General features: G+C 35.4%; 1 protein-coding gene across 4 annotated transcripts in view; it reads right to left on the reverse strand.

Moving 5' to 3' along the window:
* Positions 1-16,880, reverse strand: part of TEX10 (testis expressed 10) — a 149,565-nt gene extending 132,685 nt beyond the window's left edge. The window contains exons 1-5 of one of the 4 annotated variants that reach the window (XM_081345334.1): positions 16,737-16,880; positions 15,275-15,463; positions 6,878-7,587; positions 2,453-2,696; positions 814-926 (exon numbers count right to left, since the gene is read on the reverse strand). In XM_081345334.1, the coding sequence (XP_081201460.1) occupies positions 814-926; positions 2,453-2,696; positions 6,878-7,587; positions 15,275-15,454 (1,247 nt within the window). In that variant the 5' untranslated portion in view covers positions 15,455-15,463; positions 16,737-16,880. Of the gene's footprint in view, positions 1-813; positions 927-2,452; positions 2,697-6,877; positions 7,588-15,274; positions 15,464-15,618; positions 15,725-16,736 lie in introns of those variants that run through there. The other 3 variants (XM_081345336.1, XM_081345335.1, XM_081345333.1) reach the window with 3 other exon arrangements.
* Positions 16,881-17,156: the final 276 nt, after the last annotated feature.

Consider the following 17,156-nt stretch of genomic DNA (forward strand, 5'->3'; position numbering starts at 1 on the left):
TTGTTCCTGGTTTCTAGGCCACACACTTTATGGAACATTTCCCCTCTAGAGATAAGGATAAGCCTGCTCGTTTCCTAAGTTCTTAAATACCTTTCTATATGCCCAGGCCTCAATTGTATGCAGGACCCATTTTGTGGTTAATTCAGTCATTATAATGGATGAATTATTCTCAGCGGCTATGTATTTTAATATTTATTTTACTTGTTTTTGTATTTTAAATTTTGTTTGCTGCCCAGAGTCTGTGAATTCTCTCAGATTAAGCTCTGTCTGTCCTCAAGCAGTATATTATAAACAATACATTACAAATCCCAAAATATTCTTTGTACTAAGCAGTAACTGTTAGATACTTCCTTTTCTCTCAGTGATCTAGGAATGCTTCCAGGTGAGTTGCTTAATCTTCAGTTTTCCATATTTTTTCCTATTAAAAGTAATCTGCATTTTGGTACATCAATTCTTCTCTCTACAGGACCTCCTAAGCATTTTCATATAGAAGTAGGAATATACAGTACCACTATGCACAAAGTAAAAAAGGGGCAACCTGGTTAGATCTATTGATTGGGACTGAACTTACAAAGATCATACATTATTCTCCAGAATGTCTATATTTAGTCTATGTATTTTCTTACTATAAGAACAAGTAATGAAGATAAAAGACAGGTAAGAGCTATATGATGCAAAAAGCAACTTTCTGAGCAATCAAGTCATCTCCACAGCCATTCCCACCCTCATGTTTTAATACAGACCCCTATGATTATGGACTCTTAGAACCTACAGTATCTCACTCTCCTTGCTATATAACAATCTCATTCATACCTTTTCAAATGATCTTTCTTTCTCTGTTTGATTGTTTCTTGGAAAGAGTAAGGAAAATAACACATAAAATGGTGCTTGAAATCGATCAGGTAATTTGCGCGAAGCCATATTTCCTGTTGAAAAAAATACTACATATCAAGGAATTAGCTATTCTATCTAAGCAGTCCCAACTAAGGTTTTATGAAAATCAGAACATTTTCATAAGCTGCTGCAACAAGTTAAAGAGTTTTCTTGCTAGATATAACACAAATTATATAAATGCTCATTATTTTCTTTAATCAACTGAAAAAAATGACGTTAATTCTGCTGAACATTATAAAGCATACACTTTACCAAAAAAAAGCCCTTACATGAATGAAACCATGTCCAAGGATAATGCTGCAGGAACCAATTTGGGTCAATTATTGGGACCAGAGGTTTAGTCTTCTGAGCTTTTGGACTTGTGCTAAAACCCATCCTCAGGAAACTTCTCTCTTACCAGAACGTGTGGTGAAAGAGGAATTCCCTGAGGAATTCTGCTAAGAGAGAAGTCCCCTGAGGATGGGCTTCAAAATGAGTCCAAAAGCTTGGAAAACTAAACCTCTGGTCCAAGGGACCGATCCAGATTCAATCCTGCAAAGCCCTTACAATTTGTAGTAAGGTACTGTACTTGGACTACAGTGAGGCCACAGAAAGCTATGCTGAAATTCGATCAAAAGCCTCTGTTATCTGCCCCTGAGAATATTAGGCAAAAGATGCTATTTACTTAGAAGTAATAACTTTTTTTGAAATGAAGGTTTCTTTGAAGGATTAATCATTCTTGTACCTGGGGCTTGTGTGTGAATGTGGGAGCTGTGACTTTACAACCTTATTTCTAACCAAGCAGCATGTATGTAACCCAGCTCCTGCTCTCCTAATACTCAGATCCCCTGGACTTTGAATTCTGAAATGTCTCTGAGACATCTCTGACCATAATGCTCATTTAGCTTGTTTCCTGATCACACCCATAATTGTTCTTTGCACTACTTCAGTAAATATGCAATAAAACATTCCTAACTCTAAGTAATAATATGTATAATTCTAATTAATTTTTCTTAGGTTCAGCCCATAAATTTTCAGTTTGAAATCTGAAATTGTAATCCTGCTCCCCACATAAAATTTGCCTATATTGAGGAAGAAAAACACTTCCTGGTCAGTTTAACATCAAATTTTCAGACAATCTAAGAAACTATTACAAGAAAAAGCTGCTTCAATTAGAAGCTGAATTTGTTAAAAAAAATATACCATCTTTATTTTGATAGAATCGTCAGAATAATACTTGTTAAAATTGTTTTCTATGAGTACAAGACAAGCAGTATAAGGAAAATGTAAAGTATTTATAACTGAAATATTTAAAATGAATATTATATTGTACAACTCATATGGGCTATGTAGCCTTTTCTCCTTTTCAGGTAAGAAAATTTTAGTTTAATTCAATATTAAAAAAGGAGATTATTTTTCTTTTAAATTCATATTATACATTCTAACTATTTGAAATTCATTTATTACCTAAACAGAGAAACTCTAAGGGTCTATTAAAAATAACATATTTTTTCCACCATATTTATATAGCCGACAATGCACTTCCAATATTCATAGTTTCAACAATTTAGCTTCTTACCATTTCATATGGATCTTTGTTTTGTCTTCCAAATTTCCACAGTAAATGAATGATACCAAGTACCGCCTCCATAATTTGCTGAGATCCAGGTTCCAGAATATTTCCAAGAACTGGAGTTGCAAGTGGTGTAGGAAAGGCTTCAACCCAACAATCAAGCAGTAATGGTATTATTACTTGAATGAAACCTTTTAAATTGTTCATGGATGCCAGACCTTTTTCATCACTACTTGTCATGCTTAAAGACCTAAAAAACAAAGAGTTCAGTTTTTCTTCTTTTGTGTCCGAAATGTTTACTTAAAACCAAATGTTAGCAAATGTATTTAAGGGTACATTCTTAAGCATATTAATCAGAGCAAGACTTAACATATACATATAAAATGCATCAGCACACTAAATATTTCAGAACTAGTTAGTAAATAGTCCAATTTACTAATAGCAGCCCAGAGTCACCTTCTAGGGAAAATTTAATAAATATGTGCACTTCTTTATACATTAGATTCACAATAAGAAATTTAGGGACTTTTTCAATCTATATGTCTTTTCTGGCAGAAATAATAATGTTTTACATTTCCAGCATACAGATAGTCTTTATAATCTTCTTACTTTGGAAATATTGTCACAGTCTTCTTTCCAAACATATTTTGCAAGGAATAGTGGGAACATTTAAAACATTCTATATGCCTTACATATTCTCACAGATTTTCTACAATAACCAAGTCTGGGAGCTCTGAGGGCCATTCAAAATCTTTATTTTCTGTAACAATTCAAGATCAATTTCAAAGTAGATTTTATAGAACATAGAATTGGAAGGGACATTGGAGGTCTTCTAGTCCAACTCCCTGCTCAAATAGGAGACCCTATACCATTTCAGATAAATGACTGCCTAGTCTTTTTTTGAAAGCTTCCAATGATGGAGCACCCACAACTTCTAATCTAAAGGAAAGTTGTTCCATTGGTTGGTTGCTCAGACCATTAGGAAATTTCTCCTTAGTTTTAGATTGCTTATCTCTTTGGTTAGTTTCCATCCTTGTTTCTCGTCTTGCCTTTTGGTGCTCTGGAAAATAGTTTGACACACACACACACCCTGCCTTTGTAGGAGCCCCTCAAATACTGGAACAGTGCTACATCGCCCTTAGTTCTTTTCATTAGACATACCTAATCCCTGTAATCATTCTTCATATCATCCAGCTCCCTAATCATTTTTGTTGCTCTTCTCTGCACTCTTTCCAGAGTCTCAAAATCTTTTTTATATTATGATCAGAACTGGATGCAGTATTCAATTGTGGTCTAAGGCTTTGTAAAGCAGTACTAGAACTTCATGTAATCTTGATTCTCTCTGTCAATTATATATTTTTGTACTGCTGAAATATAATTAATTTTTAGTTTTTAGCTTCTTTTCAGTGATTGTAGAATATTAGACTCTACGATATCATGATATGAATCCATTTTTTCTTTCACTCATGCAGTTTTTTCTGTGTAACAGATTGTCATCTATTCCAAAGCATAACAGAGTCTTCCCCAAGTTTATCCACTGGTGAAGTATTTTTCCTTCAAGGATAGAATAAAAAAGGCTTTAATGTAGTCACTATCAATTATGGTATAGTTTCATAGAATCATAAATTGGAAGAACAAAAAGATTAGTGACTTGTTTTAATGACAATTATATTATATCAACCACCAAAAACCAAACTACCAAAGCAAAAATACAATATCCTGTTTTTAAATTTTATCTAATTGCAATAGGATATTCTAGAATAGCCTACAGTATATAGAAAAAAGCTTAATTTTGGGTAACTCACAATTCCCTATTTCAGTAAAGAATAATTCTTTTGTCTACAAAACTTATACTGTTCATTACAAAACAGTTTTATGTTTTACCATTAAAGTCTAATTTTCATCTTAGCAAATCACGTTATTACAAATATATTTTTGCCTTAGCCATTCCACAATTATTAAAATGCTATCTTTTATATATAAAATTCTAGATTTTATACTATAGTTCAAAAATAGCCACTGAATATTCTATAAGAGATCTTAACCGTTAATCAATTATTAAAATACCATCTTTTGATATGTCATTCCAAATTCTATAGTATAGTTCGGAGTTATATTTCCTTTACAAATCTAAAAATTAAATGTAAAATCAGTGATATTTTTTGGAGATTCCCCTTAATCCATAAAGATATTTTTATAGTTTATCTTTAGGAATCCCAAAAAAAGAAACAAGTTCAGTCTTTTAAATCTAACTCTTGCCTTCCTTTTGTGCCAATCGTACTTCGCTCTTGGTATCTTTAAATTCTCAAATGTATCTTCCTTTCTTCCTAGACCCCTTATTTGAGTCCAGGGAGCATATGCAAATGTCAGTTTTGCAAGGAAAATGTCCCCTTTGTAACTATTGTATTTTTGCTTTGGTAGTTTGGTTTTTGGTGGTTGATATAATTGTCATTAAAACAAGTCAAACCTTTTTGTTCTTCCAATTTTCTCTGGGTTAGGTAGAAAGCAGTAGCTGGTATTATGTTTGACATCTGATTAATTGAATTCTCAATATAATGTATTTGAAGGCCTTTAGTGTCTTCACTCCTGGTGTTGCTTTCTTCAGATGCTGTTACTTTTTGGCTTGTAAGTTTTGTAGTTGCTATTAAAATTTGGACTTTAAGGTTTTCTTTAAGTTGCTTTGGTTGTTCTTCAAAATCTCCTATTTTAGTGTTAGTTTCCACTTTTTCTATTTGGTTTTGGGTTATCTTTTCCTCATTTACAGTTAGAGTTTGATTTGGTGGCTTTAAATTGTCAGATTTTTCTTGCAATTTGGCTTTAATTTGCTCTGTCATTGCCAAGATCGTATCGGGTATTAGTTTATAATCAAGTGGCAGGATGTATTAATCCATTTCATTGTTGTTTACAGTTAAATCTTCCATGGAGGCTGTTTTAATAATAGTCATTTTCCACCTCCTGGAGAATTGTATTCAGTGCCACGTGTTCCTACGCTTATCTTTAAAAACAGCTCTATTGTTCAGTCAGCTCTCACAAAAGAAAAAGGAAATTTAGTTGCTGTACCAGGTTTTGCCACAAGATGTCAATAACATATAACATGCAATGTAAGAGGGGTTTTTTTCTTTTTCTTTTTCCAAATTAATATAGTTTTGTAGGATTAGTCCAAAATTTTTATTTAATTCACAATTTAAAGAGAGAATAGGATAGTGAGTCTCCAGCAACAAATAGAAGCTTTTTAGTAAATACAGCTGAAATTGCTTAAATTCTTTGCTGCATTAATTGGATTTCTTTTGTGACTTTGAGGCTTTAAGATTTGTTCCCAAAGTAGATATTCGCCGTTTTCTCAAAAAATGGGGAAGGAGATTTTCAGGAAAGTCCCACAGGAAGATGATTAAGGGAATAGGAAAGGTAAAAGCTCACCCAGGTCCTCCAGATTGCTTCTTAGTGCTAGGTAGTACTTTTGGCTTTCGGCAGGGAGCGACTTAGTGATCGGCCATCTTTATGGCCGGTCTCTTTTTCTTCGGGCCAAAGGAGGTGATCCTGGATTCTAGCGGAGGGCTGCTGCCTTCCGTGATCACAGGGAAGTCCTCCTCTCGGTAATTGGCAATTTTTTACCGTTTTCACGGTCCTCCAAACAAGAAACGGACGGTAGGACTGTCCCTGCACATCCGGAAGCGCCACGCGCACGAACCGGAAGCCATCCACAGCATTTTCTTGTCAAGTAATTTAGTCACTTTATTTATTATTTATTTATTTATTTTATTTTATTTTATTTTATTTTATTTTATTTTATTTTATTTTATTTTATTATTTTATTTTATTTTATTTATTTTATTTATTTTATTTTATTATTTTATTTTATTATTTTATTTTATTTTATTTTATTTTATTTTATTTTATTTTATTATTTTATTTTATTTTATTTTATTTTATTTTATTTTATTTTATTTATTTTATTTTATTTTATTTTATTTTATTTTATTTTATTTTATTTTATTTTATTTTATTTTATTTTATTTTATTATTTTATTTTATTTTATTTTATTTTATTTTATTTTATTGGATTTGTATACCGCCCTTTCCCGAAGGACTCAGGGCGGTTAACAGGGTAATTAAAACAAGAAATAAAAAAATTAAAAACAATTAAAAAGATTATAACTTTATCAAAAACAGTAAGATTTTTTTGGTATAACTTATATTCTTAACAAACCCATGCTGGATTCCAGGAATCACCTGCTTCTAGAATCAGAAAAAAATATATTCTAACCTTTTACAAAAGCAACCAACCACTGAAGTGTTTTAAGTTTTCAACAAAGAATGCATAATTAAATTTTAAAAGAATATAATAAATTACAAGTTTTACTGAACTATTTGGTAAACAACTACTACTAAGTATAACATTTTAAACTAGTTCCAAGTATACAATTTTCTTACCTTAGTGTAAACAATGAATTGATTTTGGGATATAAGTCACCATTTTCATATAACTGGATGTGCTGTTGACCGGTGACATGTTCTTGCCAATTAACACATATGGACTTCTGAATTCTGACACTATGAATTCGCTCTTTTTGTCCGTCACTGTCAATTTCTAGTACATTAGAATCTTCTACCAAGATCTGGAGGAATTTTTGAAGTCTAACTAGAACATTCACCCTCCATTGTTGAGACATCATTCTGCGATTAGGATTAACAGAAATCATCCAACTCATTTTATTTCTACTTTTCTGCTGTGTTGACAGTTGCTGATGAGAAATAAGTTCCACAAAGTTATTCAGTAATACACTACTGCGATCCCTCAGGAGAGTAGGGTATTCCTTCAAAAAAATATCCAATATCTTCAAAGAATCTTCCTGAATTTCTTCACTGATGTGAGTCATGGCACTAGAAAGATGAGCACTCATTAAAGGGAAGAATGGAGAGATATGCTCAGCTCGTATTTTGGGAGCCAGGAACTGAAGAAGGCAGACTGCTGCTTTTCTCACACTAGAATCCTTGTCTGTAAACACAGCTGCTAACTCACTTAGTATATTTGAAAGGTGAGCATCCATTATGAATGGATACTGAGACAGTAGGTCTTTAAGTCCAAAAAGTGCACTTTGTTTAACTCCTGCACTATAGTGATTCATCTGTGAAAGCAGATCCTAAAATATAACATAAAACATTTCTGTTAACTCTTTACATTGTAAAATATTTTAGATATATAACATATTTTAAGCATTTTCCTCTGCAACTGCTTCTTAAAAGCATATTTGTTTAAAAAAATGGTAGTGAGATGATTGAAAATTGTAACATAAAGAGATGAAGATGATATGCAGGATACAACTGACATAAAGCAGAGAAAGCTATAATTTATGACAATAAACTATGGTGATTAAAAATTACCCCTGGATCCTTCTAAATAAAAAAACATGGAGTACTTACAAAATTATATAGAGATCTGGACTATATATGGAAATGAAATACTTATTAGATTACATAAAGATCTGAACTACAGTGAAGGAAAAACGTATTTGATCCCCTGGTGATTTTGTACATTTGCCCACTGACAAAGAAATTATCACTTTATAATTTTAATGGTAGGTTTATTTTAACAGTGAGAGACAGAATAATAACATAAAAATCCAGAAAAAAGCATTTCAAAAAAGTTATACATTGATTTGCATTTTAATGAATGAAGTATTTGATCCCCTATCAATCAGCAAAATTTCAGGCTCACAGGTGTCTTTTATACAAGTAATGAGCTGAGATTAGGAGCACTCTCTTAAAGTGCTGTCCACAGAAGCAATCAATCAATCAGATTCCAAACTTTCCACCATGGCTAAGACCAAAGAGCTGTCCAAGGATGTCAGGGACAAGATTGTAGACCTACATAAGGCTTGAATGGGCTACAAGATTTGGTTAGAAAGTGACAACAGTTGGTACGATTATTCGCAAATGGAAGAAACACAAAATAACTCAATCTTCCTCGGTCTGGGGCTCCATGCAAGATCTCACCTCATGGAGTTTCAATTATCATGACAATGATGAGGAATCAGCCCAGAACTGCATAGGAAGATCTTGTCAATGATCTCAAGACAGCTGGAGCCTTAGTCACCAAGAAAACAATTGGTAACACACTACACTGTGAAAGACTGAAATCCTGCAGCACCCGCAAGATCCCCCTGCTCAAGAAAGCACATGTAGAGGCCCATCTGAAGTTTGCCAATGAACATCTGAATGATTCAGAGGAGAACTGGGTGAAAGTGTTATAGTCAGGTGAGACCAAAATGGAGCTCTTTGGCATCAATTCAACTGCCTGTGATCCCAAAAACACCATCCCTACCATCAAATAGGGAGGTGGAAACATTATGCTTTTGGGGTGTTTTTCTGCTACGGGGATAGGACAACTTCACCACATCAAAGAGATGATGGATGGGGCCATGTACCGTCAAATCTTGGGCGAGAACCTCCTTCCCTCAGCCAGGGCATTGAAAATGAGTCATACATGGGTATTCCAGCATGACAATGACCCAAAACACACGGCCAATGCAACAAAGGAGTGGCTGAAGAAGAACATTAAGGTCCTGGAGTGGCCTACCCAGTCTCCAGACCTTAATCCCATAGAAAATCTGTGGAGGGAGCTGAAGGTTTGAGCTGCCAAGGGTCAGCCTTGAAACCTTAATAACTTGTAGAGGATCTACAAAGAGTGGGACAAAATCCCTGAGATGTGTGCAAACCTGGTGGCCAACTGCAAGAAATGTCTGACCTCTGAGAGACTTCCGGTGGCGGCACGGCGCCTGAGACAGCCGTTTCGGGCTGCCCGCTGCTCAGCTGTGTTGTTTTCACCCGAAACAGCGCCGATCAGCTGTTCGGGTGAATTTGAAGCCCCCTCCCCGGGAGAAGAGGAGGGGGTGAGGCCCCAGGTAGGGGTTGAGTTCTCCGGGGCCGCCTGAGCTTAAAGCTTGGGCGGCTGAAGGATTGAACTCCCCCGTAGCCTGGGTTGCTCCCAGCTGTTCAGCGTCTCTGCTCCGGAATTTTTGGAGCAGAGCCAGGCGTTTGCGACCACCCCTGCCAGAAGGAAAGACCCTGGAATAAAAAGGAGCAGGCAGAGCGGTACAGGAGGACAAGGTGAAGAGGACTTTTATTTTTACTCTCTAGCTTAATGGACTTTTTAAACTTAAAGTGAAAGTGCGCAACAAGTGAAAGTAAAAAGATGGCGGCTAAACCTCCCTCAAAAACTCTTCGGAGTGCTGGAACTTCCCCGGTGCAACAGACATCGTTGCAAGCTTTGCTTCCTCCTGCTGCATTGACATTGAAGGATTTACAAGATGCTCTTGAAAAACACGCCCAGGTAATCTTAGAAACACTGGGTGATAAGTTGGCAAAGGTGGAGGAGAAATTGGAGAAACTGGAGGAGAGGATAGAAGAGAAGATGGAAGAGAAATTCAGTGCGATGAGGGTAGACATTTTGTCTACAGTGGAAAGTGTGGCTGAATGTGTGCAAGGTTTGGATGAAAAAGTGGAAGATCTGACTCAAAAGAATGCTATATTAGAAGTAAAGGTACTGGAGAATGAAGATTTAAGAGACAAAATGGACAGAGAATTGAGTCTTGTTCAGTATTATCAGATGCAGTATGCTGTTAGAATCAGAGGCTTAAAAGAAAATACCAAAGAAGACCTAAAGCAGCTGATTTCTGAGGCTCTGGAAGCAGTATTGGGTCAGCCAGCATCTGAAATAAAGGGATGCATGGATAAAGTCTTTCGTGTAAACTCATGGATTGCTAGACAGAGAAAGCTACCTAGAGATGTGGTGGTTTATTTTGCAAAGAGAGAAACTAGAGATGAAGTTATTCAAGCCGCCTATGATACTAAAGTAGTGGTTGCTGACCAAGAAGTTTTGGTTTTAAAGGAAATTCCTCCAAAGATTTTAAGGAGAAGGAAGGACTTTGCATTTCTTGTGCAGGAACTTAAGCAACGTGATATAAGGTTCAGATGGGAGATTCCAGTTGGATTGGTGGTGATGCATGAAGGTAAAAGATACCGTCTGGTTACTGTGACACAGGCGCGTGATTTCTACAATGATGTTTTAAAAGCAACCCCATTATCACTTCTGGAAGCTGCAAAGGGATCTGGAGAAGGAAAACCTCAAGAGGCCGAAGATGGACAGACAGAGGAGAACGGTGCTGGAGGGGATCAAATTATAACTTCGTTGGCTGATGCTGGAGAGCAGAGGGTGACGCGTGCTGCTTTAAAACGAGCAAAACAAATAAAAGAACAAGACCAACAGAAGTTTATGGAACTTTCAAAGCGTACTTACAGCGAGGCAGTGGGAGGAGCGCGGCCCAAAGGAGACAGAGGGGCTATTAAAGATGTGCTCCAACAGCTTCGGGATGACAAGTATGGCGACTAAATTTCTAACCTGGAACGTTAATGGACTAAATTCGCCTCAGAAGAGAAAGAAAGTTTTTCAATATTTAAAACAATTTAAGATTGATGTTATATGCTTGCAAGAAACGCATATTAGGGTTATGGACCAAAAGTATTTATTGAACTCAAGGTTGGGCACGCAATTTGTCGCCTCTGCAATGAATAAGAAAAACGGAGTGGTTGTCTATGTTAAAAGTGCTTTAACAGCGGACGTAATTGAAGCAGATAAGCATGGAAGATACGTTATGATAGATTTGCTGCTAGAAGGCAAAAAAACGCTTTTAGTTGGACTGTATGCTCCTAATCAACAACAACAACAAGCTCACTTTTTTAGTTTACTTCATACAAAGCTTACTCAGTTGGATTACAAATCGTTTATTTTTATGGGGGACTGGAATGGTGTTTTGGATGTACAGATGGATAAGGCTGGTTTTTTTAAGCGTGTTCCGTGTCATGCCAGATTGCCTAAATCTTTTTTTGAAATGAAGGATGATTTGGAACTGCGAGACATTTGGCGTGACACACACCTGCATGAAAAGGATTATACATTTTTTTCGGATAGACATCAATCTTTTTCCAGGATTGACTTCATTTTGCTGACTAACGATTTTTTTTCTAGGATTAAGAAGGTAAAGATCTGTGCAAGAGCTATTTCTGACCATAGTCCAGTATGGTTAGAGATCAATAAGGACAATAGAGATAGGCGCTCGTGGCGCGTAAATGAGAACTTGTTTAGAAATCAGAAAAATGTGGAAGAATGTAAACAGCGGAATGAAGGATTTTTTTGAAATTAATATGAATAAGGATACTTCTATGGACATGGTTTGGGATGCTAGCAAGGCCTATATGAGAGGGGTGTTGATATATATGAATAATAAACACAGACGTACTTTGGAAGCTAGAAGGAAAGAATTGGAGAATGAAATTAAGGAAAAAGAGAAGTCCTTGATTCTGAATCCATTGGATGTGAAGACTAAGGAGGTTATTAAGCTATTAAGAGGACAATTTGATAAGCTAATGGCTGACCAGGTGGCAACCAATTTGCGGTTTGCCAGGCATAATACTTTTTGCAATGCTAATAAGCCAGGTAGATGGCTAGCTTACAGACTAAGGAAAAAGCAAAGGGCTTCTAATATAGACAAAATTGAACATAAGGGAAAGGTTGTGTTTCAACAGGATCTTATTAAGGAAGCCTTTGTGGATTTTTATTCTAAATTATATGCTAAGGAGAAGATTAATGAAAAAGACATTGATGTATATTTGGAGAATGCTAGCATCCCGGTTCTTACGCAAGTACAAAAAGAGATTAATCAATTGATTACAGAAGAAGAAATTCTTACAGCAATTAAGGAGTTGAAGGTGGATAAAGCACCAGGTACGGATGGTCTGACTGTGGCTTACTACAAAAATTTACAATTAGAGTTGATAAAACCGTTAAAGGAATTGTTCCAGACAATTCAGAGAGGGGGAAAGGTGCCTCCGTCTTGGAGAACTGCTTTTATTTCTTTGATTCCGAAGGAAGACCAAGATGTTACTCAAGTAAAAAACTACAGACCGATATCACTTTTAAATACAGATTACAAGATATTCGCTAAGGTGTTGGCTAATAGATTGATGAGGGTTCTGCAACAGGTGATTCATGGGGATCAAACTGGGTTTATTAGTGGTAGGCAAATGAAAAATAACGTGAGACATATAGTTGATGTGTTGGAATTTTTGGAAAGGAACAACCGGATCCCTGCGGCGCTAATTTTTTTAGATGCTGAAAAAGCCTTTGATCAATTGAACTGGCAATTTTTGATGAAAGTTTTAGATAAAATGAATTTTGGGGATAAATTTCTGCAACCAATTAGGGCATTATATCAAAAACAAACAGCCCGAATAATAGTTAATAATAGCTTGACAGAAGCATGTAATATTGAGAAGGGTACGAGGCAAGGGTGCCCGTTATCGCCTTTGTTATTTGTGTTAACATTGGAGATATTATTGGTAAAAATACGGAACTCGGAAAGAATTAAGGGTATACAAATTAGAGATCAGGATTATAGATTGAGAGCGTTCGCAGATGATCTGGTTGTTACAGTGACCCAGCCGGAGAGATCTGTTGTGGACCTGATGGAGATAATAATGCAATATGGGAAGGTTTCTGGATTTAAAGTTAATGTACAAAAAACTAAAATTCTGGCTAAAAATATGACAGCATCGCAAAAGGCCCTTTTAGAAGGGTTAACTGGATTTGAGATTGTTAAAAAGGTCAAATATTTGGGGGTGCTTCTGTCGCCCTCTAATACAAAATTATATAAAAATAACTATGAAAAATTATGGGGAAAAATTCAAAAAGAAATGGAGAGTTGGGAAAAATTGCAATTGTCTTTGTTGGGGCGAATCGCAGCAGTGAAAATGAATGTCCTGCCTAAATTTTTATTTTTATTTCAAATGATACCGGTTCTTAAGAAAGATTCTAATCTGGAGGAATGGCAGCGAGGTATCAATAAATTTGTCTGGGCAGGGAAAAGGCCACGAGTTAAACTTAAGATTATGCAGGATACTCGTGAAAGAGGTGGTCTTAAAATGCCTAATCTTAAATTATATTATGAAGCTGCTGCGTTAGCAGGTATAAGTGACTGGATTAATTTGACACAAGAGAGATTATTAAATCTTGAGGGCCACGATTTGTTGTTTGGCTGGCATGCATATTTGTTGTATGATAAGAAGGTAGATAATGTGTTTAGAGTGCATATTTTAAGACAGGCATTGCTGAGAGTTTGGAAGAAGTATAGATATAAGTTAGACTGTAAGATACCTTTGTGGGCAATTCCAAAACACGCAATAGAAAATATACCGGTAAATGTTGGTTTTAAACATGATGTGACTACGTATAAGGAGATTTTAGGCTTGGAAAGAAATGTCTGGTGTCTGAAACCATACAGTCTCTTGCGAGATGAGAAGATTGTTCAAACTTGGTTTCAATATATTCAGCTACGGGCCAGGTGGAAAGAAGACCAGAAAACTGGTTTTACAATGACTGATGGAAATCTGATAAAGCAAATTAGAGATCAGGGACCAGCACATATTAAACGGATATATCTTGCATTGATAGAGATTGACTCAGAAACAGAACTTGTTAAGGATTGTATGATAAAATGGGCCCAAAACATCCAAGAAGTTATTACAATGGACACGTGGGAAAAGATTTGGGTGAGGAACGTAAAATTTACACAAGCTCAAAATTTAAGAGAGAACTTTTATAAAATGTTTTATAGATGGCATTTAGATCCTAAAAAGCTTGCAAGTATGTACCCAAATTATCAGCCAAAATGCTGGAGATGTGGCGATGAAGATGCAACATATTTTCACATATGGTGGACTTGCAAAAAGGTGAAGGCCTTCTGGATAAAAATTTGGTGGAATATGCAGAAGATTTTTAAGCAAAGGATAAAGTTTTGTCCGCAACTTTTTTTGTTGGGAATAATTACAGATGCTATGGTTGTGGACACTAAGTTGATGTTGAATTTAATTACGGCAGCAAGACTCTTAATAGGTCAGTATTGGAAGAAGGAGGAACTGCCGACCATAGAAGAATGGACTTTAAAGGTTTCTGACCTGGCAGAGATGGCAAAGATTTCGGCTTATTTGAAAGATCACTCGCAAGAACGTTATATCATGGAATGGAGAAAATGGATTGAGTATATCCAGAACAAATATAGGACTAAAAAGTTTCATGTAGCATTTGAATAAGTCTTCCTTTTCTTTTTCTTTTTTCCCTTTTTTTTCTATATATACTTAATATTAATAGTGTTTGTATTATCCTATATGAGCCAGAGAGTGATAGATTTTAGAGTTTATGGTTGTTAGCATATGGATGTTTATGATTGGTTTTTTTCTTGTTTTTATACCTTGTACTTAGCTCTGGGAAGTCGGGGGGGGGAGGGGGAGAGGGGTAGGGAGGGAGGGAGAAGGGAGGGGGAGGGGGGACTGTTAAAGATAAAATGTATGTTAAAACTTTTCAATAAAAAAAAGAAAAAAAAAAGAAATGTCTGACCTCTGTGATTGCCAACAAGGGTTTTGCTACCAAGTACTAAGTGATGTTTCGCAACAGGGTCAAATATTTCACTCATTAAAATGCAAAACAATTTATAACTTTTTTGAAATAATTTTTTCTGGATTTGTTGTTGTTATTATTCTATCTCTCTGTGTTAAAATAAACCTACCATTAAAATTATAGACTGATCATTTCTTTGTCAGCGGGCAGATAAACAAAATCAGCAGGGGATCAAATAAATTTCTCCCTACTGTACATATGGAAAAATGTTCTTTTCCATGTCGGGTAAAATGCTTAGTTTTAGAAAAGTTAATTTTCTGATAAAATGGGTCTGAAACTAACTACAACACTAGTCTGGGAACTCAAACTTTTGTTTTTACCTTTATATTAAGCTTCCTATTATTTGTTGGAAGTATACTACCCTGTTTCAGCTGCTCAGAAAGATGTATAGTCTTTGTTCTGAAATTTGTATCAGTTGCATTTTCTAGTCGAGGCTTCTTTTTCCCAACTTTTAATTTGAGTTTATGAAAATCTTCTTGATGTTTTCTCTTTTTAGTCATTTTAAAATTCTGCAAAAAAATATGAACATTCTTAGAGAGAAAAAATATTTCCAATTGCACTGATAAAATAAAAAAAATCATTGAGATATTGCATTTAAAACTGAATAGCCAAATCTCTTGGTTCATATCAAATCTAAATTAAGGACAGTTTTATTGTCTCTTACCCAATTCCCAACATAAGTTATCTGAATATCCACGAACAAGGCTATCTTCTTGTAAGAAAAACTGAGAGTTAAAACACATTGCATTTGGGTGTCATACTAGAGATTCTAGCAGGAAAAACACGTTTTGAGAAACAAGTTTTATTTTAATCCAATTTTTAAAAAGTTAACGCATCAGACAATTAGAAAATAATTTTACATTAACATAACAAAATTATATTACATTTATATACATAAATAATTCAATGAAAACCTCTAAAAATTTTACATTAAAATCATAAAATAGTATAAAATCCAAAATGCACAACAATATATAAGGTACAGAGGTACTAATTTTAATGATGTCTGGTTGAACACTATTTCATAAAATAGAACTAAAAGATGGTTGAAAGAATTGAAAAGATATATTCACTATCAGTGTTAATTTACAAATATAATAGAACTGAATAGAAGATCTGTCTAACTCATTTTCTTATTCTAATATTCTATTCCAAACTAGAATCAGTTCTTAACTGCTTAAAAAAACACTTGCAATGTTACAATGTCATGGTTAAAACTGACCTGTTTAACATACATATTATAGATGATATTTTAAAGGCTTGTCTACCGAAAACAGTAAACACTTTAAATGTGAAGACTATTGAAATGGTATTCTAGCTTCTATTTTTCTGCATGATTGGAAAAATTATTATCGAATTCACTTTAAGTTAAAAAATTTTGAGACCAAGGAGCACTCCTCCGAGTCAACAGGAATAGCCCAAATCAGCCTAAAAGATAACCTGATGAAAAATCTAAATTTAAACTCAGATACAGAAATTCCCTGCATTGTAAATATCCACCATGTTTAAATACTCCAATAGGACTGAGTAGCTGTGGCCTACCGCCCAAAAAATACCTAAACGGTTAGCAGGGACCTCATGTATCTGAAGAATCCTAAGATTTTTTCTTTTATAAACCTAATTTCAGAACAACCTAATTTCAAGAGAAAGGAAATTCCACTCGGCGGCAGGCAAATAAAACAGGAAATGGGGTACGGGATAGAGGAAGAGCCTCTACAGGATCTCAGTCAGAAAAACCCTTGGAGCGCCTAAGCATGAAAAGAGATAAACATTCTCGTCTACCAAGGAGTTTGCTCCTCGTCGTTTTCCTCCTTTCCGAACCACGCGCAAAGCTACTCACCCACCCTGTTCCGATCAATGAAACAATCTACGCGGCAACGATAGGTGGCTTCGAAGATTCCTTCCGAGTCGAAATCCCGCATCCGGTCACGTTTTCCGGAAGTCGCTGTAATGTTTTCTCGTTATTTCTGATCGCAGCAGTTCTTGATTGTATTGTTGGAAATGCGTGTTCTTGCGATTGGGCGAAAAGGAAATGGAAAGGAACAGGGAGCAAGCGGAATACAGTTTCTTCGGCTTCCATCAGCAGAAGAATAGCAGTATAATTTACATGGGAAGTGTACAGTTATACCAAACATTGTGGAATTGTGGTCAAGCCTCGTCTAGGTTAATGTTTCCCAAACTCGGCACACATCTTAAAATTGG

The sequence above is a fragment of the Vipera berus genome (genome assembly GCF_964194415.1).
Source record: "Vipera berus genome assembly, chromosome: Z".
Lineage (NCBI taxonomy): Eukaryota > Metazoa > Chordata > Lepidosauria > Squamata > Viperidae > Vipera > Vipera berus.